The 26,114-nt window shown below is 46.2% G+C and overlaps 1 protein-coding gene across 5 annotated transcripts in view; it reads right to left on the bottom strand.

Moving 5' to 3' along the window:
* The window catches only part of MYRIP (myosin VIIA and Rab interacting protein), a 347,454-nt gene that overhangs the window by 97,169 nt on the left and 224,171 nt on the right, over positions 1 to 26,114 (bottom strand). For all 5 annotated transcript variants that reach the window (XM_060180352.1, XM_060180354.1, XM_007517826.3 and 2 more), the window contains exons 4-8: positions 20,371 to 20,507; positions 16,330 to 16,410; positions 9,301 to 9,398; positions 8,996 to 9,076; positions 6,171 to 6,314 (exon numbers count right to left, since the gene is read on the bottom strand). In XM_060180352.1, coding sequence (XP_060036335.1) covers positions 6,171 to 6,314; positions 8,996 to 9,076; positions 9,301 to 9,398; positions 16,330 to 16,410; positions 20,371 to 20,507 — 541 coding nt within the window. The remainder of the gene's footprint in view (positions 1 to 6,170; positions 6,315 to 8,995; positions 9,077 to 9,300; positions 9,399 to 16,329; positions 16,411 to 20,370; positions 20,508 to 26,114) is intronic.

The following is a 26,114-nucleotide window of genomic DNA, read 5'->3' as shown; positions in this document are numbered from 1 at the left end:
ATAGAGAGAGGGAGAGGGAGAGAAAGATAGACACCTGCAGACCTGCTTCACCGCCTGTGAAGCAATTCCTCTGCAGGTGGGGTGCCAGGGGCTCGAACCGGGATCCTTATGCCAGTCCTTGCGCTTTGTTCCACGTGCGCTTAACCTGCAGTGCTACCGCCCAAACCCCAGAATTTCTACTCTTCTAAGCCTCAGTTTTCTCATGCAAAGGGATCAGTGCCATATCTGGCACACAGAGGACACTTAATAAACATCAGTCAAAGCAATAACTTTTACCACTGAGCCAGTGCAAAATACCTGCTCTTACATTCAAGCTGCCCGAGTGTATAGTCAAGTCCCTTCAATCAGAACACCCCCTTTATAAAGCTGGATATAACTAGGGTCATGAGGCCGTTTCTAGTTCACCTGCTTGCATTAACTGCCTACGGCCCAGTCATGGTAATGCCTATGCCAAAAACTGATGCAATATTATCTGAATGTAAAGACATATAAGTTCCCCTCTTCCTCCTTGTAGTCCCTCCTCTTCACTTCTCTGGTCCTATAAGCCTTTGTTAGCCCAGGGAAGGTTGGATCTAAGAACTTTTGCTCTGTTACCTTTATACTGGCCAATTCTAAACCAATGCAGCTGGACGCAGGGCTTCTGGTGACAGGTGCACTCAAGGAAAGTGAAGCCAGATGACTCATTTGCCCCAGAACAGAGGTACCCAGGGGGCGGCAGAAGCAGGGTTTGAACTGGGGTCTGTCTGGCTTCAAGTTGATGCTGTTTCATGGCCTCCCTGTTGATGTGGTGCCTGGAAACACTTGCTGGAAACCTGGGGAGAATGCTAATAGCTCTGTCCCAGCAGAACTTCCCATCTGAACCAGCTGGCTGAGGTTGGGAGGGAGGAACACACAGTGAATCATCCTTAAGCTTTGCTACACCATCTTTTCTAGTTTCTGGACCCCTGTGACTGCTATGATGACTGTCATCCAACAACATGGCAGGCTCCCTGAGGCCCCTTCCGTGGCTTCAAAATAAGTCTTTGCACTCAAGGACCACACAACAGGCTGGGGGTATGGATTGACCTGCCAACACCCATGTCCAGTGGAGAAGCAATTACAGAAGCCAGACCTCCCACCTTCTGCATGGCAGAATGATCCTGGGTCCATGCTCCCAGAGGGATAAAGGCCAGGGAAGCTTCCAATGGAGGGGATGAAATATGGAACTCTGGTGATGGGAATTGTATGAATTGTACCCCTTATCCCACAATCTTGTTGATCATTACAAATAAGAAAACAGAAAGCAGAAAGCACATCTTGGACTGGGTTTGGTGTCCTGCACCAAAGTCAAAGACTGTGTGGGAGGGGGGAGGGTTCAGGTCCTGGAAAATGATGGCAGAGGAGGTTGTACTGTTATGTGGAAATGTTACGCATGTACAAACTACTGTATTTTACTGTTGATTGTAAACCATTAATCCCCCAATAAAGAAATAAAAAAAAAAGAAGTTGAACAAACAAGAAAACAGAAAGCAGAATTTGGACTGGGTTTGGTGTAGGGTGGGAGGAGGGTTCTGGTCCTGGAACATGATGGCAGAGGAGGACCTAGTGGGGGTTGAATTGTTATGTGGAAAACTGGGAGATGTTACACATGTACAAACTACTGTATTTTACTGTTGACTGTAAACCATTAATCCCCCCCCCAAGAAAGAAAAAAACAAAATAAAAGGAGCCCACATAAAACAGGGTGAGATCACTTTCAGTATCAAGGGCTGCGGTGGGGGGAGGGGGGCTGTGGTAGGGGTCACACAAGTAAATAATGAAGCTTGGCTGAGGCAGAGCCATTCACTGCAATCCAGTAAGGACGCGCAAGCATAAGCGCTTTAGCTCCGCATTACAGCCTTTCAGAGGAGACCGTGGACGTGTGACAGGAAATGACCAACACAAGAGAAAAAGCTGAGGAGAAGAGAATGAGACAGGAGAGTCAGAGGGTCAGACAGAGCAGTGTCTTAGTCTTAAGTCACTGGGTGTGCACTGGAAGTAACCAATCACTCTCTCTCTCTGTTAGGGAAATCATTATATCATTATGGGGATGACTTTTTTAAATTTTTAATAAACCAGTACTCCAAGAGACAGGCTCTGAACAATGACAATCTGTTCTCTTGCCTCTGAGGATATTGCATTTTAAGACTTCGAACGCTGACTGCACGGACCCCCTACTGGCAGAGAGCCACAGAATGAGGGAGGAAATTAAAAGGCTGAACTTCCTTTCAAGAGATGAGATGAGACGTGGGGGACAGACTGGGGAGGGGGGATAGACTGAGTCTGGGCTTTGCAGTGAAGCCCAAATCACGGCTCTGGAGCGCTCTGACATCCTGAGGTTCTGTGAGGTTAATCCCTGAAGCCACAACGTGGGGCTGTCGGGGAGCTGAGGACAAAGGGGGAGTCACTGGCAGGGGCTGCGGGCTGAGGGTCCCGTAGAGTGTGCATGTGAATGAGCCCTCAAGACACCACAGGGCAGTCATCTTGAGGGCTCACTGGCGAAGAAGCCCAGGCCCTACTCGGATCCTGCAGTCCCGCTTCCTGGGTGGGTCTTGGGCCTTGGATACAGGTGAGCAGAGCTGGTGGGGAAGCAGGTTAGCCATCTCCCCTGGTGCCCGAGGAGCCAGGAGTTTGTCCTCTGGGTGTCCATAGTCTGGATAGTATTCATGCAAAACTCTGCTTTCGTGGTCCACAAGTGGGGGCTCCTGAGGTTGTGCAGGATGGTGGCCTTGGCCAGGGCCAGGCCTTCTAGGCTCTGCAAGGTCTGGGGGTGGCTCTTTCACCACAGGAAGGCAGTGAAGGTGAGAGTCAGGTGCTGGGAAAAAGCTAATCACATTGCCCTTTTGCTTTTTAAATTATATCTATAGGATAGAAACAGCCAGAAATCGAGAGGGTCGAGAGGGGAGGGGAGACAGAGAGTGAGAGAGACACCTGTAGTCCTGCTTTCCCACTTGTGAAGCTTCCTGCCTGCAAGTGGAGACCAGGGGCTTGAACCCAGGGCCTTGCACACTGTAACTTAACCAGGTGCACCACTGCCCGGCCCCTCTACATTGGCCTTTTCAAAGGGCAGACTGTGTCAGGGATTCAGTGAGATAGACGTGGGATTCCATTTTCTTCTCAGATTCAGGTTACCAATGTGAACAAACACATTCATGACTTTCTGATGTTGTTGTCAGATGAATGCTGTTTCCACGTTGCGACTCACAGAATGGGGAAGGACAAGAAGGGAACTCTTTGGTCAAGTTAAGGGAGGAAACTGTGGTGAGAGGAACCAGCTGAACTTGTCCTTTTTATTAAGATACTCACAGCCTCAAACTATAGTTTAAAAGTTCTTGGCCCTTGGCCTCTTTCTCCAACAAAAGTGGATTCATACCCAAGGAAGGTGAATATACAGCTTGCAAAGCACCGAACATCCAAAAACTCAAAAGGTGCTTTAGAATCAGAGAGGGACTACCATTAAGTTTTATTCAGTACTGAAATCTAGAAATAAATCAGATTCTGCTAGTTACCTCAGGGGAAAAAAAAAGTCAGAAACGCATCAGCTCTATCTACATTGGCACTGAAGTTGCAGAGATGATGTACAGACTTGGCGAGACAGATTTTTACACCGAGGAAAGAAAACTTGGGAAGCATTTGCATTAGCAAACCAAATGGGAATCGTACGCCTCTGTCTTGTCCCTACAAAAGGGTTAAGCGCAGGTGGCACAAAGCGCAGGGACCGGCCTAAGGATCCCGGTTCCAGCCCCCGGCTCCCCACCTGCAGGGGAGTCGCTTCCCAGGCGGTGAAGCAGGTCTGCAGGTGTCTGTCTTTCTCTCCCCCTCTCTGTCTTCCCCTCCTCTCTCCATTTCTCTGTCCTATCCAACAACAACATCAGAAACAACAATAATGACTACAACAACAACAGAAAAATAGACAAGGGCAACAAAAAGTGAAAATAAATAAAAATGAAAAAAATATTTATATATATATAAAAAAAGACTGAGCTGACTGCCTGAGGGGGGTCCCCAGGGCCATCCTTCTGGGCAAGTCTTATTTACATCCATTTTACAAAGAGGAAATCAAGGGCTGTTCAAGGTCATAGTTAAAGGTACATTCAGAACCCCTGGAACTCTCACAAGTGCTAGAGGCAACAGCAAGTCCCTCAGAAAGACTCCCTAAGGGCAGGCCAACAACACGCATGTGGCCTGAGCTCCCGTGACATGAGTGAAATGTCTGAGTGACTGAAGGTCACGTGTCCCTCGGTGCCATTGCTGGAGGGGTCTCCCCTTTCTCTGAATTCCTGTCCCATTTCCTGTCTTGACCTTTCAACTGAACACTTGACTGTGGACCGTTTTGGATCCTCTCCTGCTTCGCTAACGAGACTATAAAGTCCTGGGGAGCAGGGACCACGATTTCTATTCGTTTTTGTTCTCCCTAGTGCTGACTGCATGACAACAAGACAAGCTGACAAGGTGACAAGTGAAGGTTCTGCCAATAAATCTATGACATTCAATGGCTGGTAAAGTCATAAAGACACTCCAGGCTACCTCTGTGGAGCCGGTGGCTGTGGGGATGCAGGGAGTGTGTGGCAGGGAGGCTAATCTGATCCCCTACGTGTGGACACCATGGGAATCCTGGGAGGTAAACCACAGCCACTGCTTTCTGACGTCTGCCCTTCCTTTACTGCAGCTGTGTGCTGTCCTGCCCCTTGTCCCTTGCTATGACAGAGCTCCTACTGCTGACAGGAACATAAACCCTCTTTTCCTGCTGAATCCCTGTGGGAGGCCAAGCTCTAGACCCAGCACTGGGGCCCACTCCACCAGCTACTCAGCCACAAAGCAGGGGGTTTCATGAGTTTGGTGACTTTAATTGTAGATGTGAGTGAGCGCAGGCACTCGGGGCACAACAAGACCGCTGCGCCTTTCACCCTGGCTTTAAATTTAGGGTGCCAGACCTAAAGGCTGATATATCTCATGACATCCTGGCCGTGTTCAGATGTCAATGCTCTGGTGACAAACAGCAGTAGCAATCTATCGTGGATACTTCTTACTTTTTCTTTTCTTTTTTCTTTCTTTTTTTTATTGTTGTTATTATTGATGTTGTCGTTGTTGGATAGGACAGAGAGAAATGGAGAGAGGAGGGGAAGACAGAGAGGGGGGAGAGAAAGACAGACACCTGCAGACCTGCTTCACCCCTGTGAAGTGACTCCCCTGCAGGTGGGGAGCCTGGGGATTGAGCCAGGATCCTTCTGCCAGTCCTTGCGCTTCACACCGTGTGTCCTTAATCCGCTGCGCAAACCGCCGGACTCCCCATTCTTTTTTCTTTTTTTAAACAAGACTCAGTATGATCCTTTCCAGATGAATTTTGTTTTAAGGTCCACAGACATCTTTATTTTTCTTTAAAAGTTCTGTTAAAGCCTACTTCTCCCAGACAATACTTTTAATTCACTTACATGTTATGGAGCTCAGGCAAAAATTACTAAAGCCATGGATTCCGTGGAACATACCTAAAATAGACTTCCTAGCTTCTTCCAACATGAAGAACCCCTAGTTTTATCTTATCTATTCTTACCTTTAGATTTCTATTTATTAAATAATTTGTTCTGCTTTCTGTCTTACCGCCTGTCAGCCACCAAGTTGCAGGCGCTACTGTGATGCCATCCTGACTTCCCCAGGTAGATGACCTCACCAATGTATCCTAAAACTCCACCTCCCCAGAGCCCTGCCCCACTAGGGAACTACAGAAACAGGCTGGGGGTATGGGTCAACCTGCTAATGCCCATGTCCAGTGGAGAAGCAATTACAGAAGCCAGACTTTCAACCTTCTGTACCCCATAAAGACCTTTGGTTTATGCTCCCAGAGGGATAAAGAATAAGGAAGCTTCCAATGGAGGGGAGGGGGTATGGAATTCTGGTGACGGGAATTGTGTAGAATCGTACCCATATTATCTTACAATCTTGTTAAGTTATTATTAAGTCACTAACAAAACAAAACAAAACAAAACAAAATCAAATCCACCTCCACACTCCTCATAGTCCATGTGTGTGTGTCTATCCCCGCTCTGTCCCCTTCTTGCTCCTCCAGTCTCTAGTGTCACAGCCCCCAGCCCCTGGCTAAGTGCAGAGCCCCCTTTTCATGGGAAGGAGGTATGTGTGTGTCTGAAAGCACTTACCCAGAGGGAGGTGGGAGTGCAGCGGCCTCCAGGGGAGGCTGTGTTCCCCTTTTCTGTCACCTTCATGCCGCAGCTCTGGGCCTGTGGCCACTCTGGCTCTTCTTCCACTTGCTGTTCACTTTTGTTCTTTTGTTTTCTTATGATCTGTGGGGGGCGGAGGGACACACAAGGTTATGTTATTGGGAGCTGTGTGGAGTCCTTCTTCCTTTTTTTTTTCTTTTATTATTGGAATAGAGACATAGAAATTGAGAGGGGAGGAGAAGATAGAGAGGAAGAGAGACAGAGAGACAGCTGCGGACTCACTTCACCATTTGTGAGGCTTTCCCCTTGCAGGTGGAGATCAGGGGCTTGAACCTGGGACCTTGTGCACTGTAATGTGTGCGCTTAACCAGGTGCACCACCACCTGGTTCCACCCACACACTTTTTTTTTTTTTTAACCTCCAGAGTTATCATTGGGGCTTGGTCCAGGCACTAGGAATCCACTTGCTTCCGGAAGCCATTCCCCCCTCCCTCCCAAACTTTATTCAATAGGGCAGAACAATTGAGAGGGTGAGGTGGTGATAGAGAGGGAGACAGAAAGATAAGACACTTGCACACCTGCTTTGCTGCAATGATGCAACCCACCTGGGGGGGGGGTGGAGGGCTCGAACCCAGATCCTTGTGCAGGTCCTTGAGCTTAATACTATGTGTACTTAACTGTGTGCACCACTGCCTGGTCCTCCTTGGGATTTTTTTTTTTTTAAAGTCACACACAAGTATGGTTTCAGCAAAATTCCAGTTTGGTTGGATCTGCACAGTGAGCTCCTAGAACATTCTAGAACATTTCACAGTTTATAAATGCACCTTTTATGATGCGAACAACTTCGACTCAATGTGTCAGACTCTGTGCTAAGTGCTTTACTGTGTTTGATCCTCAAGTTCATTTGAATCCTCCATTTTACAGATGAGGACACAGGCCCTGTGAGGAAGTGGTCAGTTTGAGGACACAAAGCCCGGAGCAGTGTAGCCAGATTTCAAACCCAGAGTTTCTGATTCTGAATACTGACTGCTGACAACACTGGGAAGCCCTGAGGGAGAGTCCTCAGTGACGCTTTCAGTTCTTTGGCATCACATGCTACATTGGGTTTTGTCATTTGGGCTTATAGGTCTCTGGGTTCTCAGCTGTACAGGAAGGAAGTAGCTTAAAAAAAAGTGCTGAGCTGTTCCCCCCCCCCCCCGCCCCAAATGGGCATCAGTGACTTTTTAGAGCAAAGAGGATGATGAAGAGGGAGCTGAGGAGTCTGGGACAGCAACAGGCAGAGGGCTCATATCCAGGCACTGACCCGGGGGCTGGTCAGGGCCTATCCCCTACCTCCAGAGCTGGGATGTGGCCCAGATGCCACCGGGATTTCAGATTTTCTATGAACCAGCGGCCTCCCACTCCTCCTAGTCACCCCCCTCCCCCCCCCCCCCCCCCGTGCTGCTTTCCAGTCCTCCCCACCCTGAGTATTTGGGGGCAGATGACTTGCCTACTAGTCTACGGGTCTTCGGCTGTAAGTGCAGGGGGGAGGAATCTGGAAGGAATGTGGGTGGAACTGCGTTTGGATGAAGTATGTAGGGGGTTCTCTGGTTGGGTGAGTGAGTGTGGCCTGCTGAAGTAGCCTGAGGATATCTGATTCTTGAGGCAGGTGTCCTAAGTGGGGGTGTGAGTAGGTCTGTTGGATGGAGCCCTTAATTGGTGGGTCCGTGCAAGCAGTTTGTGTTGGAACTGAACTTAACTGTAGGACACACAGTGAAACATACAAATCCTTGTTTAATGCTACAGATTCGATGGGGCGGGGGTGGCGGAGGCTGACTTCTCAGTGGTAATGAACCGATAAACCTAGGACACGGAGGTGACTACACAGTTTATCAGCAAGAGTGAACAGAAGACAGTGATGCAACCCACATATGGAAAAATGCTCAGTCACTGACTAAAACACAAAGACAACAGTGAGATAGCACTTCACTCCTATGAGAATGTCACACATCAGAAATAAAAGCGACAACAAATGCTGGAGAGGTTGTGGGGACAAAGGTACCTTCTTGCCCTGCTGATGGGAATGTAAGTTGGTCCAACCCCATGTGGAGAACAGTCTGGAGAACTCTCAGAAGGCTAGAAGTGGACTACCCTATGACCCTGCAATTCCTCTCCTGGGCATATAACCTGAGAAGCCAAACACACCCATCCACAAAGATCTGTGTACACCTATGTTCACAGCAGCCCAAGTTGTAGTAGCCAAAACCTGGAAGCAACCCAGGTGTCCAACAATAGATGAGTGGCTGAGAACGTTGTGGTCTAGATACACAATGGAATACTACTCAGCTATTAAAGCTGGTGATTTTGCCTACTTGACCTCATCTTGGATGGAGCTTGAAGGAATCCTGTTAAGTGAGATAAGTCAGAGACAGAAGGATGAATATGGAATGATCTCACTCACAGGCAGAAGTTGAAAAGCAAGATCAGAAGGGAAAACACGAAGCAGAACTTGGACTGGAGTTGGTGTCTTGCACCAAAGTCAAACACTCTGGGGTGGGGGGAGTGTTCAGGTCTTGGAACATGATGGTGGAGGAGGACCTGGTGGGGGAGGTGGTAGAGTGTTCTGTAAAAACTGAGAAATGTAACACTAGCTTAATCCCCAATGCAATCCCTCTGTAGTCCTTCCCCAGAGCACAAAAGGCAACAGCAAGAAGGCTCAGAGACAGTACTAAATCCAGCCAGTGGTGCCCATGGTCTTTCTCCCTCAAGCTCACCAGAGACCGACCAGTCCTGCCCAGAAGACAGTGAAGCCACCTGGATACCTACCTTCTGCAGGATTGTTGTGGCCAGCTCCTCAGTCAGCTCTTCCTTATGGCCCCGGAGGTAACTGGCCTCGTTCTGCTTGTCCTGTGGAGGAGAGGGGAGGAGAGGATGGCTACACACTTGGGGCTGGGGCTGGAGGCTTGCTATCACTCTCCTGGGAGTCCTGGCCTCACAGGCAGGGGAAGCTTGGGCCCTGCTCAAGTCAAGGATGAGCACTGTGATGTTTTCTGACGACCTGAGTTTTTTCCTGGTGCTCAGGACTGGCCCCGCCCCAATGCCTGCCTCCAGGAGGAGAGCGGATATCATACCAGGCTGTCCCCAAAGGCTTCTGCTTTGGAAATGGCCTCCTCAATGGCTTCTTCTGCCACTCGTAGGGCGACAGCCAATGTGTCCATCATACTATGTCCTAAACAGGAGACAGAACACAGGACACTTTCTGAAAGGGAATGACAGGTCAAATGATGGTTACATGTCAAGAGCTCCCCCCCCCCCAGCCCCCCCAGATCTTCCAAGGACTCTGGAATCAGTCCCATACTGCTAGCCTGGTATGCAACCCCTGGCCCTTCTTCCCAGGCTCTGGAATCAGTGCCATACTGCTAGCCTGGTATGCGACCCCTGGCCCTTCTTCCCAGGCTCTGGAATCAGTGCCATACTGCTAGCCTGGTATGCGACCCCTGGCCCTTCTTCCCAGGCTCTGGAATCAGTGCCATACTGCTAGCCTGGTATGCGACCCCTGGCCCTTCTTCCCAGGCTCTGGAATCAGTGCCATACTGCTAGCCTGGTATGCGACCCCTGGCCCTTCTTCCCAGGCTCTGGAATCAGTGCCATACTGCTAGCCTGGTATGCGACCCCTGGCCCTTCTTCCCAGGCTCTGGAATCAGTGCCATACTGCTAGCCTGGTATGCGACCCCTGGCCCTTCTTCCCAGGCTCTGGAATCAGTGCCATACTGCTAGCCTGGTATGCGACCCCTGGCCCTTCTTCCCAGGCTCTGGAATCAGTGCCATACTGCTAGCCTGGTATGCGACCCCTGGCCCTTCTTCCCAGGCTCTGGAATCAGTGCCATACTGCTAGCCTGGTATGCGACCCCTGGCCCTTCTTCCCAGGCTCTGGAATCAGTGCCATACTGCTAGCCTGGTATGCGACCCCTGGCCCTTCTTCCCAGGCTCTGGAATCAGTGCCATACTGCTAGCCTGGTATGCGACCCCTGGCCCTTCTTCCCAGGCTCTGGAATCAGTGCCATACTGCTAGCCTGGTATGCGACCCCTGGCCCTTCTTCCCAGGCTCTGGAATCAGTGCCATACTGCTAGCCTGGTATGCGACCCCTGGCCCTTCTTCCCAGGCTCTGGAATCAGTGCCATACTGCTAGCCTGGTATGCGACCCCTGGCCCTTCTTCCCAGGCTCTGGAATCAGTGCCATACTGCTAGCCTGGTATGCGACCCCTGGCCCTTCTTCCCAGGCTCTCTTTCTCACTGATCAGCCATTCCTCTTTTCTTTTTAATTTTTTAAAAAATTACCTTTATTTATTTATTGGATAGAGACCATCAGAAATGGACAGGGAAGGGGGAGAGAGGGAGACAGAGATACCTGTAATACTGCTTCACCACTTGGAAAGCTTTTCCCCTGCAGGTGGGTACCGGGGGCTAGAACTGGGCCCTTGTGCTTTTTTACATAATATGTGCACTCAAACTGGCTGCCCGTTTTTTTTTTCATGGTTCCATCATCTTGTTCCTCCTCTTTGGTCCCTTGCTCCCTGTCTAAGCTGGTGTATGGGAATACCCAGGTTCCTACAATGAATAACTTTTTTTCGACCAACTCTTTTCACTGTTCACTGGATGCTGGTTGGAGGGCTGGGTGTACCTCCATCAGAGCCAGTGCGGCTCTAAATCTCTGCCCTGCCCATGCGACATTCTCAGAGAACAAGAAACAACTCTGATCACGGAAGGATTAAGGACAATCAGACAAAAGGAACTTAGTATAAGAAATATATGTTCATCTATTTTCTTGTGGATCTGACATATTGGGTGTGATGACAGTGAAGAAAGACAATAAATGTTCTAAGAGGCAGAGAGAAATTGAAAGGGGAGAGGGAGATTGAGAGGGAGAAACACAGAAAGACACCTGCAGCCCTGCTTCACCACTTGTGAAGCTTTCCCCCTGCAAGTGGGGACTAGGGACTTGAACCTGAGTCCTTATGCATTGTAATGTGTGCAATTAACTAGATGTGTCACCGCCTGGCCCCAAGGTACATATGATTTAATGCAAATACAAAGTCCTGCTATTAGATTCCAAATCAATAATATCAGTCACAAAGATTGACTCTGTGCTGGCCCCTGCCAGACCAAGTATCACCGTCATCATCACAGTTAATGCTGACAACAATCTACTGTGAGTTACTTTATTACACACGAGATGACTAGAACAGAAAGGCTAAGTCACTCACCCAAGCTGACACAGTGAGACACTGAAGAGAGCTGAGATTTGAATTTAGAATTCTATCTCTAAAAACCTTCAGTTTAAATCACAAACGTGAAATGATACAAGCTGATGTGACTCAAATGCACACCGTTACCGCTGTGATGACTGTGTTTTCTGGACATGACAATAGGAGGAGGTTTCCTTACAACAGAGGATTTTGACAGATAATAAAATTATGGTTTGGAGCTAAGTGTTTGGAAGAGTTCTGCACCCTGAGCTACTAAATTTTGCTGCCTCTTTTTTTTTTTATTCTTATTTTGATAAAGAGCGAGACAGCGAAATCAAGAGGGAGAGAAAGAGAGAACCATTTGCGGAACTACTCCACCATTTGTGATGCTTCTTCTCCTGCAGGTGGGGGTTGGGGGTTTGAACCTGGGTCCCCATCCTTTTTTTTTTTTTCCTTTTCTTCTCTTAATTCAGAAGAACCACAACATTATCCGACACATGTGATGTGAGAATTAGACGTTGAACCTTGCGCTTGGGAGTCTTGACACTATTCACTGCATCACTGTGCGCTTCTTACTTGAAGGTGAGAATTTCTGTCAGCCCCCTTCTTAGTTTACCCCAGAAGTCCTGGTCACACTGGGCACAAGAATGTCGCTGGTGAGCAGGGACTTGGTGCCTGGGCTTCCTGATGCTTAAGCTCAGCCTCCTGCCTCCATCTGCATTCTACTCATCATTAATTAACACAGTCACATTTCCTGAGAACAGCCTCGATTCTTTGTAAAATGTGACAAGGTGTAAAAACATCAACTCATTAATTAACTCATCTCTCAATTACAATTTTTTTTTTTTTTGCCTCTAGGGTTATTGCTGGGGCTTGGTGAATCCACTGCTCTTGGAGACCATTTTCCCCCCTTTTGTTGCCCTTGTTGTTTTATCATTGTTGTGGTTATTATTATTGTTGTTGTTGCTGTTGTTGGATAGGACAGAGAGAAATCGAGAGAGGAAGGGAGACAAGAGGGGTAGAGGAAGACAGATACCTGTAGACCTGTTCACCACCTGTGAAGCGACTCCCCTGCAGGTGGGGAGCCTGGGGCTCAAACCAGGATCCCTACGCCGGTCCTTGCACTTTGCGCTGCATGCGCTTAACCCGCTATGTTACCACCTGATTCCCTCAATTACAATTTTTAATACAAGCTTCTTTGACTCTCAAAGACACAATTGTAGGCAGATAGTGGCACTGAGCAAACATCCTAAAATTGCAAGGCTGGTCCCATGAGGGTCAAGGAGATAAAACCAGATCAGTACCTCACAGGCCTATGACGATGGCCCAGACAGAGCTGTGTGTGGGCAGCCTCGTCCAAACATCAGCACACATCAGGATGGCTGTGTGAACACACACTTTTCCTCAATATTTTTCAATCAGTAGGCTATACAAGTTCATCTGTGAAGGTACTAAGTGCTCTGTGGAGAGATTTTTGTCTCTTCCATCTCTCTCCTCTCATAGGTTCATCTATGTATTTTCTAAATTCTCAACAAACCAAAGTTTACCAAGTACCCCCTCAGTGCCAGGCTCTGTGAAGGTCCCTAGTGATGTCCCCATGAACTCAGGGCTCATGACTCGGGGTGAGGCTGAAGCAGAGCAGTGAAGATGTTTTGGCTGAAGTAAAAGCCTGGCTGTTGTTTCTGAGAGAAAAACTGGCAAATTGTGAGGAAGGAGAAGACTGGTTTACAAAGCCCAGAGGACCAGTCTGTGGTGGGGCTGCTGAGTTTGAGTCATCTTAACTAGGGGCTCAGTTTTTTAGTCAAGTATTCATTTAGTTATTGTTATAAAAGGATATCTTTTAAAAATATTTATTTATTCCCTTTTGTTGCTCTTGTTTTTTTTTTATTGTTGTTGTTGTTATTGATGTCATCATTGTTGGATAGGACAGAGAGAAATGGAGAGAGGAGGGGAAGACAGAGAGGGGGAGAGAAAGATAGACACCTGCAGACCTGCTTCACTGCCTGTGAAGCAACTCCCCTGAAGGTGGGGAGCCGGAGGCTTGAACTGAGATCCTTACTTATACCAGTCCTTGCACTTTGCGCCACATGTGCTTAACCTGCTGTGCTACCACCTGACTCCCAAAGGTAAAAGGTATATCTTTTTTTAAAAAAAAACAGTTATATAATCTCTCTCTCTCTCTTAGAGAGAGAGAGTGAGAGAGCGATGAAGAATATGAACCACAATGTGGCTTCAGCATATTAGATGCTAGGAAGTGAACTCAGGACCTCACCATTGCAAATCCTTCACTCTTGTTTTCCAGGCTACTCCTTGGCGGCTCTGAAGGTACTATGTGGATACGACTGACTCCTACAAAAGTTGAATTTAAGTGAAAATAGATTATCCTCCTATCTGTGAGCAGGCTTCAGTCAGTTGGTTGAAAGGCCTGAGCAACAAAATCTGAGAGGAAATTCTACCTTAAGACTGAAGCATCAACTCCTACTTGAGTTTCCAGCTTGTTGGGCTCTAGATTCTGGGCTTGTCAGAAACCTTGTCCTTAAAGGAAATCTCTCTGAGGCCAGACAGCAGCTGGCTTGCTGAGCAGGGTGTGTGTGTTGCTATGTGTGTGACTCAAGTTCAAGCCTCAGCGTCAGATGGGAGGTGTTACGGCATTGGGGGGAAATTCTGACACAGCACTCTCTCTCTCTCTCTCTCTCTCCCTCTAAATATAAAAAAGTGGCCTTGAGCAGTAACTGAGGGCCCCGCTAAGGCAGCGAACTCTGGGAGAGCAGGGGAAGAGAAGAGACTGGAGGGGGCTTTGGGTTCCCGGTGCGTGTGGCGGTAAAGGACCGCGGTGGAGGGGTGTGAGAGGGTTTTGCAGGTATCTGTCATGGGGAGGTTTGAATTTGTACCCATGTGTCCACAAATGTACTGTGATTATCCATTACCATCCTGTAAGATAAAAAAAAGAGAAGAAATAGTAGTAACAAAATGGCTCTCTCTGTGTATATAGCTTACTGATTCTGCTTTTCTAGAGAAACCTGATCGATACTAATGGTCACTGAAACTACTATTAATACAGGAAAGTTGTTGGCAGGGAGGACTCAGGCCATGGGCTTCAGACTGGAAAGAAGATGACAGAAATGGAGCTCCAGTTGATAGGGATTTGAATGACAGGGTGGAAGTTGGGAGGAGGGCCTGTGGCAGAGGTAACTCTCCTGTGTGGGCCTCAGCAGGGGCCTTGGTTCTCAGTACACAGGGCATTAAGGAGCTGAGCTGTTGGCAAAGGTTTAGATTTTTAATTTTTTTTTTATAATCTTTGATAGAGACAGCGAGATATTGAGAGGGAAGGGGAAGACAAAGAAGAAGAGAGAGAGAGAGACACCCGTGGCCCTTCTTCACCACTTGCAAAGCAAAGCTGTCCCCCTGCAGGTGGGGACTGGGGCCTTGAACCCAGGTCCTTGCACACTGCAACACGTGTGCTCAACCAGGTGCACCCCTCCGCCCTTTTGAAGGTCTAGTTGTTTTAGTTGTAACATGACAGACGGTCCAGGTAGGCGTTGAAATCAGCCTGTGGCTATGCCACATTTCGTCCCTCAAGGGAAGTTCGATGCTATCCACCATACAATTAAACTCTTTTACCTGATTTTACCCATCCTCCCATTACCTTTCTTTTTTTTTTTTTTAAATTTTTTTATTCATAAAATGGAAATATTTACAAGACCATAGGATGACCACAGGGGTACAATTTCACACAATTCCCACCAACAGACCTCCGTATCCCACCCCCTCCCTTGAAAGCTTTCCTGTTCTTTATCCCTCTGGGAGTCTGGACCCAGGGTCCTTGTGGGGTTGCTTAAGGTGGAAGGTCTGGCTTCAGTAATTGCTTCCCCACTGAACATGGGTATGTGTTGGCAGGTCAATCCATACTCCCAGCCTGTGTCTCTCTTTCCATAGTGGGGCAGGAGCCTGGGGAGGCAGGGCTCCAGGATACATTAGTGGGGTCGTCTGCCCAGGGAATTCACCCATTGCCTTTCTTTTTGGTAACCACGAACCGGTGTTTAGTCTAACAGAGTTTATTTGAAATGAGTCATTTTTTTCCCCGCGTTTAACCTCTGCTCTAGGGGCACCATTATATTTGTATGAAAAAGTAGAAGTTAATTGGAAAACAATACATTCTTTATAAGAATATTCATTTTTTATTGTTGTTATTGATGTCATTGTTGTTGGATAGGACAGAGGGAAATGGAGAGAGGAGGGGAAGACAGAGGGGGAGAGAAAGACAAACACCTGCAGACCTGCTTCACTGCTTGTGAAGTGACTCCCCTACATGTGGGGAGACGGGGGCTCAAACCAGGATCCTTACACCGGTCCTGGTGCTTTGTGCCACCTGTGCTTAACCTGTTGCGCTACTGCCCGACTCCCTATATGAATATTTTTAAAGGAATCACAAATGATATTGATTGCTATGTTTTTTTTAATGGATGTTTTTTTAAAAAAAATTATTTAATTATTATTGGATGGAGAAAGATAGATAAATAGGGAGACCTACAGCCCTGCTTCAACACTCATGAAGCTTCTTCCCTGCAAGTGGGGACCAGGGCCTTGAACCTGGGTCTTTATGCACTGTAGTGTGAGCACTTAACCATCTGCACCACCACCTGGCCCCTTTGATTGCTGTGCTTTAACTTGAGAACACCCACTAGTTGATCATACAATGGCTACACAGCTAATACCTCTGTAAGTCACATTTTGTATATATACACCATGTTTTAGGATAGACCCATATAAATGATAATGACAGGAAGACCAACAGAGACGCCTAGGTAGCAATGAATCCCTGTAGGCAGGGGATCCATGTAACTGGACACCATTAATAGCATCTGAAGGCATTTCTAGTCCCCCACTGACAGTAAGCTCTTAAACAACCTCACCTTCTGAATGCCTATAAAATGTTGAATCACTGCCAGATATACTTCCTTCATTCTCAAGGTTTGCATCAAAGAAATTTCCTCCTAGAGAAGAGAGGGGGTGAGGGAAAAAGAGATTAGAAAGCATGGATTCACTGTCACCGAACTAGCAGACGGTTGGTTATCTGCTTTGATTAAATTGGCCTTGAAAACAGGGCTAGGCAGTCACCCAGTCCCATAATAATGCTACAAGTTTTTGACCAGTCACATTATTTTTCTCTTCATAATGATTCCCAGCCTATCACCACTGCCACCACCAACGTACTTCAGGAGGCAATGTGGAATCAAAGACAGAACAGATGAAATTCTGAGAGATACAAAGTCAATTCCAGAACCCGCATATTGTGAGTCACGTGACCATGACCAAGTTGCTTGATCTCTCTGACATTCAGAACTCTGTTTACAATTGGGGGTGAGACTTGGCATGTCTGGTCTTCAGAGAGAGAGAGAGATAGGTAAGTCACAACATCTGATCTTTAAAGGACTACTATTCTCTGACTTTCTCCCATCTGAACACACAACACTATTTTTTAAAAATCGCTCTCTCATGTCATACATCAGCAAAGGTAACAGCAGCAAATGCTGGAGAGGGTGTGGGGTCAAAGGGAGCCCTCTGCACTGCTGGTGGGAATGTAAATTGGTCCAACCTCTGTGGAGAACAGTCTGGAGAACTCTCAGAAGGCTAGAAATGGACCTACCCTATGATCCTGCAGTTCCTCTTCTGAGGATATATCCTAAGGAACCCTACACACCCATCCAAAAAGATCTGTGTACACATATGTTCTTGGCAGCACAATTTGTAATAGCCAAAACCTGGAAGCAACCCAGGTGTCCAACAATAGATGAGTGGCTGAGCAAGTTGTGGTATGTGTGTGTATACACACAGACACACACACACACACACAGAGACACACACACACACACACACACACACACACACACACACACACTGGAATACTACTCAGCTATAAAAAATGGTGACTTCACCATTTTCAGCCGATCTTGGATGGACCTTGAAAAAATCACGTTAAGTGAAGTAAGTCAGGAACAGAAGGATGAATATGGGATGATCTCACTCTCAGGCCGAAGTTGAAAAACAAGATCAGAAGAGAAAACACAAGTAGAATACGAACTGGAATTGGCATATTGCATCAAAGTAAAAGACTCTGGGTGGTTAGGGGGGAGAATACAGGTCCAAAAAGGATGACAGAGGATGTAGTGGGGACTTGTATTGTTATATGGAAAACTAGGAAATGTTATGCACTTACAAACTATTGTATTTACTGTCAAATGTAAAACATTAATTCTCCAATAAAGAAATTAAAAAAATAAATAAAATCTCTCTCTCTTTTACTGTGACCAGCCTCACTTTATTTTTTAAAATGTTTTCCTGCTCTTCTTTGGCTTATTATGGTGCTGGCTCATTAAAAAAGGATTTGGGGGACCATGCGGTGGCATACTGGGTTAAGCACACATAATACAAAGTGCAAGGATACACACAAGGATCCCAGTTCGAGCTCCTGGGTCCCCACCTGCAGGGGAGTCACTTGTGAAGCAATGAAGCAGGTCTGCAGGTGTCTATCTTTCTCTCTCCCTCTCTATCTTCCCCTCCTCTCTCAACTTTTCCCTGTCTTAACTAATAAATATTGAAAAAAAAAAAGCTGGCCACCAGGATTGACAGACACAGAGAAAGAGACAAGAGCAGTGCTTAGTACTGGTTTATGGGGGACAGAAACTAGTTGAGGCACGAAAATGTGTTGTGCTACCATTGTGCTATCTCCTCGCCAACCTAACTTTCTATACGGTGTGCAGAAAAAAAAAAACTCATTTTATTTTCACACATTTGCTGATGAGTACCATCTTAGAAAGAATCTCCTGTCTGCATGTTTCTATGTCCATTAAAGGGCACGAATAATATTAAATCCACCGACTGCAGTATTTCTGTGACATACTGTAGCCACCATATACTTGGGAAGACTGAACTCATGCAATACAGAGGGTGTCAGATGTGCCTGGCATCGAACCATCCTTTGAGAACACAGAAACGAGGATGCTGTTACCTCCACAGGGCCCATCAGGAGAGTGGCTTCAGGAAGCATCACCCAAATACACTGTGGCAAGTCATGAGACTGAAACCAGAGGAAGGAAGTGGTGAGTAGCCACAGTGGACCCAGGCCATACATTTGCTTGAACTATGGCAGATAGTTATTCCTAGGAAATCTCTATCCTGTGAAATGGACACTTGGAAGTTACAAAGACTGTACTGGATCACTTGGGATTCAATCCACATGCTCCATTTGTGTGTGGGGCCTTACAGAGAAAAGAGATGGGAACTATGCTCTGTTCTTTAAGATTCTCCTCACATACTGACTGCTTACCCCCTCCCCCTGCATTGTGCATTGAGTTGCAGAGAATACCTACGAGGCTTGGATTTGTAAGTAGGTAAGAAGGTACATTAATCAGACTGGAAACGTATCAGGAGGCAAACAAGGAAGGGTGCCTCAATTCTACTATGGAATTTCTTGAGTTAAGGAGAAAACTTAAAGAAGAACCAGTAAAGAGAAGATTAAAATACATGTCGAAACCTTTCTCAGCACTGCCTTTCCCTGGTTAGAGGATCCTCGAGTAGTCTGAAAGGCAGCTTCTAACAATGTCCTCAAAAGGTTCTAATGTTTTGCTATGTTTACTGTTACATCCTATTTCCCCTCATGTCTCAGTGACTATAATTAACTTTAGATAAGGCACAAACAAAAACTTTAAGAATGTAACAATGTAAAATAATGATGGTGAAAAAGGTTCAAATAGATGAATAAGACTTCCCTTGTTTTCATGGATAAAAAGCTCTGACAAGTGGGAGTTGGGTGGTAAGTGCAGTGGGTTAAGTGCAGGTGGCGCAAAACACAAGGACTGGAGCTGAAGGATCCTGGTTCGAGCCCCAGACTCACCACCTGCAGGGGAGTCACTTCACAAGCAGTGAAGCAGGTCTGCAGGTGTCTATCTTTCTCTCTCCCTCTCTGTCTTCCCCTCCTCTCTCCATTTCTCTCTATCCTATCCAACAACAATAACAGCAACAATAATAACTACAGCAATGAAAAAAAAGCTCTAACAAGTGATGAAAGAAATCTGTCATTAGATCATTAGATAGAAAAAAGAACCTTTTTGGGGAGGACTTCCTACTGATATGCTGTATCTGATATAGGTGATGGAGAATATGACTTCTCACTGTAATTACAGTGGCTGTCTTAACTGCAGAAGGCATTATGGGTAGCATTCACCCTGGAAACTCTCAGAAAGGAAGCTGATACTCTTCTAACTCTCCTATTATATCAAACTCTGGTTCTGGTATGAAGAGAATTCTGGAGATCGAATGAAAGTAAGAGAATATCTTTTGAATATCTTTGTCTATGCAACCAAAGAAAGGTGGCTTTCGACACTTTACGCCTTAAAGATTCCAAAAGAAAATTGTAACTTCTGGGGATCCGGAATTAAAATGTCTACAGTTGTCAGAAATACATCGGTTTTCCTAGATCCTGACACATCCAGGCAACTGGAGATGCTGGAACCCAAGGATTCAGAACTAAACAGAATCTCTGAAAGGTCAAATTTGCTAGCGGAGGAGGACATTGCTCATGGATGCCCTCGACTATGAATGAAGAACACGCAGTTTCTATTGGGAGAAGGTCACCTCTTTGTGTAGGCTCATAGGTTTGGGAGGATTGTACATGGTGAGAGAGGGAATGGTGAGAGAGGGAAGAGGAACCTGCCTATAAGCCAGATCAGCCAGTTCAACCTTAGCTAGCAGTGGGGTGACAGGCATCACAGTCAGATGGTTCTCACATCCTTAAGGACAATCTTGGGTTAGATGCTTTTAGAAAGTTCTGCTCCTCACTCAAGTGATAGTTAAGTAACTTTCTGTGTCTCAGATGAATGTGTCCCAGTGGACAAAGCCTTCTTCCATCCCAGTTGCCCACCAAAGACTCTCAGAGTAGTGGGTAGCACACACACCTAGCACGTCACAGCATGCTCCACTCTCCAGCCGGTGCTTCCTGTACAGGTTCTTCAGGACCTTGGCGCTGCCGAAACGTTTGAAGCGGCTCTTCACATTGTTGTAGAACCATTCCAGAGACTGGGTTCTCAGAAGCCTGAGGAAGATACAGAGTAAGAGCACAGAAGAATTAGGATTTAAGAAATACTAGTCAAACAGTGGATTCTGAGAGGGACCACAACCCTCTGCAACTCTTTCTTTTTTTAAAAACTTTTTTTTTTATTAATATTTATTTATTTTCTTTTGTTGCCCTTGTTTTTTTTATTGTACTTATATCTTGTTGTTATTGATGTCATCCTTGTTAGATAGGACAGAGAGAAAGGGAGAGAGAAGGGGAAGACGGAGAAGGGGAGAGAAAGACACCTGCAGACCTGCTTCACCACTTGTGGAGTGACTCCCCTGCAGGTGGGGAGCTGGGGGCTCGAACTGGGATCCTTAACACTGGTCCTTGAGCTTTGTGCCACCTGTGCTTAACCCGATGCACTACCGCAGGACTCCCTCTGCAGCTCTTTCTATTCAGATGCAATTTCTTTCTTTAATCCTTGGGTCTGGGTTGGCTGGTGACTCACTCTGACTATTGAGAGGGCAACTGTAGGGGCCTTCAGCTAGGCAGTGTCTCTCTCGGAAATCCTGCCACCGGTGGCCATGTAAACAGACCCAGACTAGCCCTGGAGATGATGGGAACCCTAGTCCAATCATCCCCCTTCTCCTGCCTACGGTGGCCATGTAAACAGACCCAGACTAGCCCTGGAGATGATGGGAACCCTAGTCCAATCATCCCCCTTCTCCTGCCTACGGTGGCCATGTAAACAGACCCAGACTAGCCTTGGAGATGATGGGAACCCTAGTCCAATCATCCCCCTTCTCCTGCCTACTATGGTACCAACTTGTGCCAGCTGAGTGAGGCCACTGGCTGTTAACTGACCAGAGACACCTGAGTGACCTGAGGTAAGCCCAGCAGAACCAGGTACTTGAGTCCCCACACAGAGCCGGTTGACAAATGCTTGCCCTTGACAGTCACCAATGGATAACTTTTGTTTACTAGTAGGCTTTATATCTGACACTCTTACTGCACTAACAACATTTCTAATTCAGCTTGGCGAAATTAAAAGCACAAGAGAGACAGAGCAAGATTTCTGCAGCCTCTTACTCGGCACTGGAGCACTGTGGGAAGGCAGGTTCTCGGTCAGAAATAAATCGGCCAGCATGGCTGATTTATTCCTGTTTATTTTATTTCCCATTATGTTTGAGAAGAACGCATTTATAAACTCCTCTCGTCCTAAGAATAGCTTCTGTTATTGTCCTTACTATGAATGTACCGATGCATACTCATTTCCGAAAAATAGGGAAATAAATAAAGATGCCCATTCAACGGGCAACAAGCAAACATATATCTGCTCTCCCTCCTCTGATGCCAGTGAAATATGAGAAGACATACAACAAGAAATCTACCCAGATACAGAGTGGATGTGAGGGAAGAATCAGAATTTGACAGATTTCTGGAAAGCTGAAAGCGAATGTTAGCATAATAGCAAGAGGAAAAATGTACTTCAAAACAGACAGAACTAGGACTTCAAGATGGAAAGACTGAGTTTAGAGTTGATTGGAAGAGGGAACTTGTACTCAGAAAGTAAATCGAACAACTGTGTAGACAATAGTGAGGCTTCTTGGCCTCCATTCCTATTTCCAAACACATGAAGAGTTATAGTCCTAGGATGCTCTGTCCTAGTTCTCTAATAAAATTGAACCACCTTCTGGTGGGGAGACAGCAGAATGGTTATGCACAGACTCTCATGTCTGAGGCTCCAATGTCCCAGGTTCAGTCCTCTGCACCACCATAAGCCAGAGCTGAGCAGTGCTCTGGTAAAATCAAAACAAAACTGAACAACTTCCTTGAGGACTAGGACTCCAATACAGAAGTTGGCACCCTGGGAGGAAGCCCCCACCCCCGGCCCCCGGTTGGTATTGGGGAAGCTTCCATGTACTTGCCCGTCAGATCCTAAACACATACCACAAAGTCAAACCTGTCAATTGCCCATCTGACTTTTGAACCTGAAGCTTTCTGTTAGTTAGCACTGCCTCCCAGACTCCACACCAAAGCCAAACTCTTCTAGGGATATTAACCCATCCATGTAGTCTTCTTTGTTAATTAACCAGATCACTATTTTGTTTAAAAAAGTATTCAGAGACAACCAGGGATCACTAGACGACTGAAAGAACCTAATATCAACAGAAAGAAGGATCACGATGAACTAAGAAAAAATAAAAATATAAGGCAAAAGGAAATAATCAGGGTAACAAAAGTAACTGTAAAAATTCTAACTAGAGGGTGAGCAAGTGGCACACCTGACAGAGTGTACCCACTATAGTACACAAGAACCTGGGTTCAAGCCCCTTGTCCAAACCTGCAAGGTGGAGGCTTCATGAGCAGTGAAACAGTGATCTCTGTCTCTCCATTCTCTCTCAATTTCTCTGTCTCTAAAACAAACAATGTAAGCAAAACAAACAAACAAACAAAAACCACACACACAACATAAAAATAAAGACAATTCTAATTAAGGTCAGGGATATACAGCTGGTAAAATGTGTGTCTTACCAGGAATGAGACCCTATGGTCTACCCCTGGCACCATATGAATAACCTGGGCCCACCTGCCTATCAGATGTCAGGCTCAGGCAAAAACTAGTAAAGTCATGGGCCCCACAGAGTATACCTAAAATTGGCCTACTAGCTATTTCCAAAACGGAGATCCCCAAATGTTCATCTGCAATATTCATGCTCTTAGGTTCATAATTAGGCAACAATTTGTTCTGCTTTATATCTTAACTCTTTTTCAGCCACCAGGTTCCAGATGCTATCATGATGCCAACTGGACTTCCTTGGGCAGATGACCCCACCAATGTGTCCTGGAGCCCCGCCTCCCCAGAGCCCCACCCCACTAGGGAAAGAGAGAGACAGGCTGGGTGAATGTTTAAACCCCACCTGCCAACGCCCATGTTCAGCAGGGAAACAATTACAGAAGCCAGACCTTCCACCTTCTTCACCCCATAATGACCCTGGGTTCATACTCCCAGAGGGATAAAGAATAGGAAAGTTATCAGGGAAGGGTGACATATGCATTTCTGGTGGTAGGAATTGTGTGGAGCTGTACCCCTCTTATCCTATGGTCTTGTCAATGTTTCCATTTTATAAATAAAATAATAATAATAATGAAGAAATATCACAATAAAGTGTAATGTTAACCATCAAAAAAATGAAAGTATAGCACAGGGTGGAGCAGTGTTATAGTGGCTTCTTTCTCTTCCTCTGTCTCTCTCTTTATGTGTCTCTCTCATCATTATCTCTGTTGTTGTGACACAGAACGGATTTTGGACGTAATCAGCATATGGCTGAGGCTGATGAACGTCATTAGCATATGGCTGACATCAGCCTATGAACACAGTACGAACTTAGGCAAACCCACAAGGTGCATCCAAAGTTATTTAGCTGCGAGGCTGCCGGAGTTGTTTTTTCTTTCCCTGTGCCTCTTTCTGCACTCTCTTTTCCTCTACATTCTGTGCCTGCTCCGCTCCCCAGGACCCGCCATGCTGCCTCTCACCGGAGAGACTGAACACGTGGAGCTGAGCTCCCTTAAACTTAGCTTAAGAGACTCTCCTCTATAGCCATAATGACTAATCTATATCTCTGTCTTGTTGCGTATCTTGCTGTACCTAATACCATTCTGTGCCGCGGTGCCACTGTGTAACAAACCTCTCGAATGTTTAAACCCCTGCCCAGCTGTACCCCCAAAGTCTTTTCTTTTCTCATTACTATATTCTGTGAAATAAAGAGAATGAAAAAAGTTGGCCCAATAAATATCTTATTCCATAAGAAAGGTCCCAGCATCACACACACACACACACACACACACACACACACACACACACACACACACACACGCCCTAATTAATAACTGTACTCATTTGTAAAGGAACTGCATCTACACAGCACAGCTGAGGGGGACAGAGGGATGAAAAAAAAGTAGTCAGGAAAAGCAAAGGTTTCCTGGAAATAAAACTGAAGAAAAATGCAATAGCAGACCTGAAAATCAAAATCACTATAAATTGTGATTTTGTAAAAGTAAAAAAGAATGTGTTAGAGTAAAAACAATGGGGCATAAGAAAAAGTGGGCTTTGGGGGCAGGTAGTGGTGCACCAGGTTAAGTATACATATTAGCAGGTGCAAGGACCAGGGTTCGAGCCCCAGGCTCCCCACCTGTAGGAGGGCACTTCAGAAGCAGTGAAGCAGGTTTGTAGGTATCTATCTTTCTCTCTCCCTATCTACTCTCCCTGCTCAATTTCTCTCTGTCCTGTTCTGTCAAGTATAATAGAGAGAAGAAAGAGGCAAAGAAAGAGAAAAAAAGGAAAATTGGGTCCAACAATGAACAGTATTCTAAAAATGGAGAAATAGGTGGAGGAAAGAAAAAAAAAATAATGAAGACATGTGGATGAAAATTGACTTTAAGAAAGGAGAAATTCTTTGGCTTAAAAGGGTCTGCCAAACTCCAAGCAGAATAAATGAAGCATAAAAAGAAAACAATGCCAAAAAAGGAAAAACAAAAAACAAAAAACCTCTTAGATAAAATCTTCATGGAAAATTTGACCCTTAAAGATAAGGAGATTTGCACACTGTCACCAGTGACCCAGCCTCTGGAACTCAGAGGCAGGGAGGCTGACGGCCTAGCCAGGGCTGTTATGTTGCAGCTGTGTTTTAGCTCCACAGATAGTGAGGAGTCATGCTGTCCTGCTCTCCCTGCTGGAATCCAGGTGACCAGTTCCAACTTCTCTACCTGGGAAACTGCCTTCTGCTTCCCCAGAGCACCTGCCCAGACCTGCAGTCTGACCACACCCACCTGGCCGGGGACTCTTCCCTTTTCCCTGGCTTAGCTCGCCTGCAGAAGTTACTAATCTGCTTTCATTTTTGTGGTGCAACGTTGACTGCATCTTTACTTGTTTAAAAACATACACGTGGGAGTCGGGCGGTAGTACAGCGGGTTAAGTGCACGTAGCGCAAAGTGCGAGGACTGGCGTAAGGATCCCGGTTCGAGCCCCCATCTCCCCACCTGCAGGGGAGTCGCTTCACAGGAGGTGAAGCAGGTCTACAGGTCTCTCTTTCACTCCCCCTTTCTGTCTTCCCCTCCTCTCTCATTTCTCTCTGACCTATCCAACAACGAACAACATCAACAACAACAAAGCTACAACAAGGGCAACAAAAGGTTGGGGGGAATGGCCTCCAGGAACAGTGGATTCATGGATTCAGGCACAGAGCCCTCCTCTGGAGGCAAAAAAAAAAAAAAAAAGACATACACGTGTGCATGATTACTGAGTTTATGCTCAGAATGTTGCTTGTGACGCCTGGGAGATGTGAGTGGTGGGAGATTGGCATGAGATTCTTCTTGGTCAGTGACCCACAAACCCACTACCAGAGCTGAATACTGACCCTAGAGAAACGATGGTTTTCGCTGAGATGATCACTTTGTCTTGCAAAACAACATTCCCCTAATGAGGTTTTTTTCTTAAAAATTACTAATTTTTTTTTTAAACTAGAACTTTGGTGGTGGGTGTAATGATGCTTATTAGCAATAAGGAGTGTGAAGCTGTACTCCCCAATTAAAAAATTATTTATAAAATGGAAATACTGACAAGACTATAGGATAAGATGGGTA

Source organism: Erinaceus europaeus, chromosome 21, assembly GCF_950295315.1.
Source record: "Erinaceus europaeus chromosome 21, mEriEur2.1, whole genome shotgun sequence".
Taxonomy (NCBI): Eukaryota; Metazoa; Chordata; class Mammalia; order Eulipotyphla; family Erinaceidae; genus Erinaceus; species Erinaceus europaeus.
The sequence above is the reverse complement of the archived record's forward strand: the minus strand, read 5'-3'. Positions and strand labels throughout refer to the sequence as shown.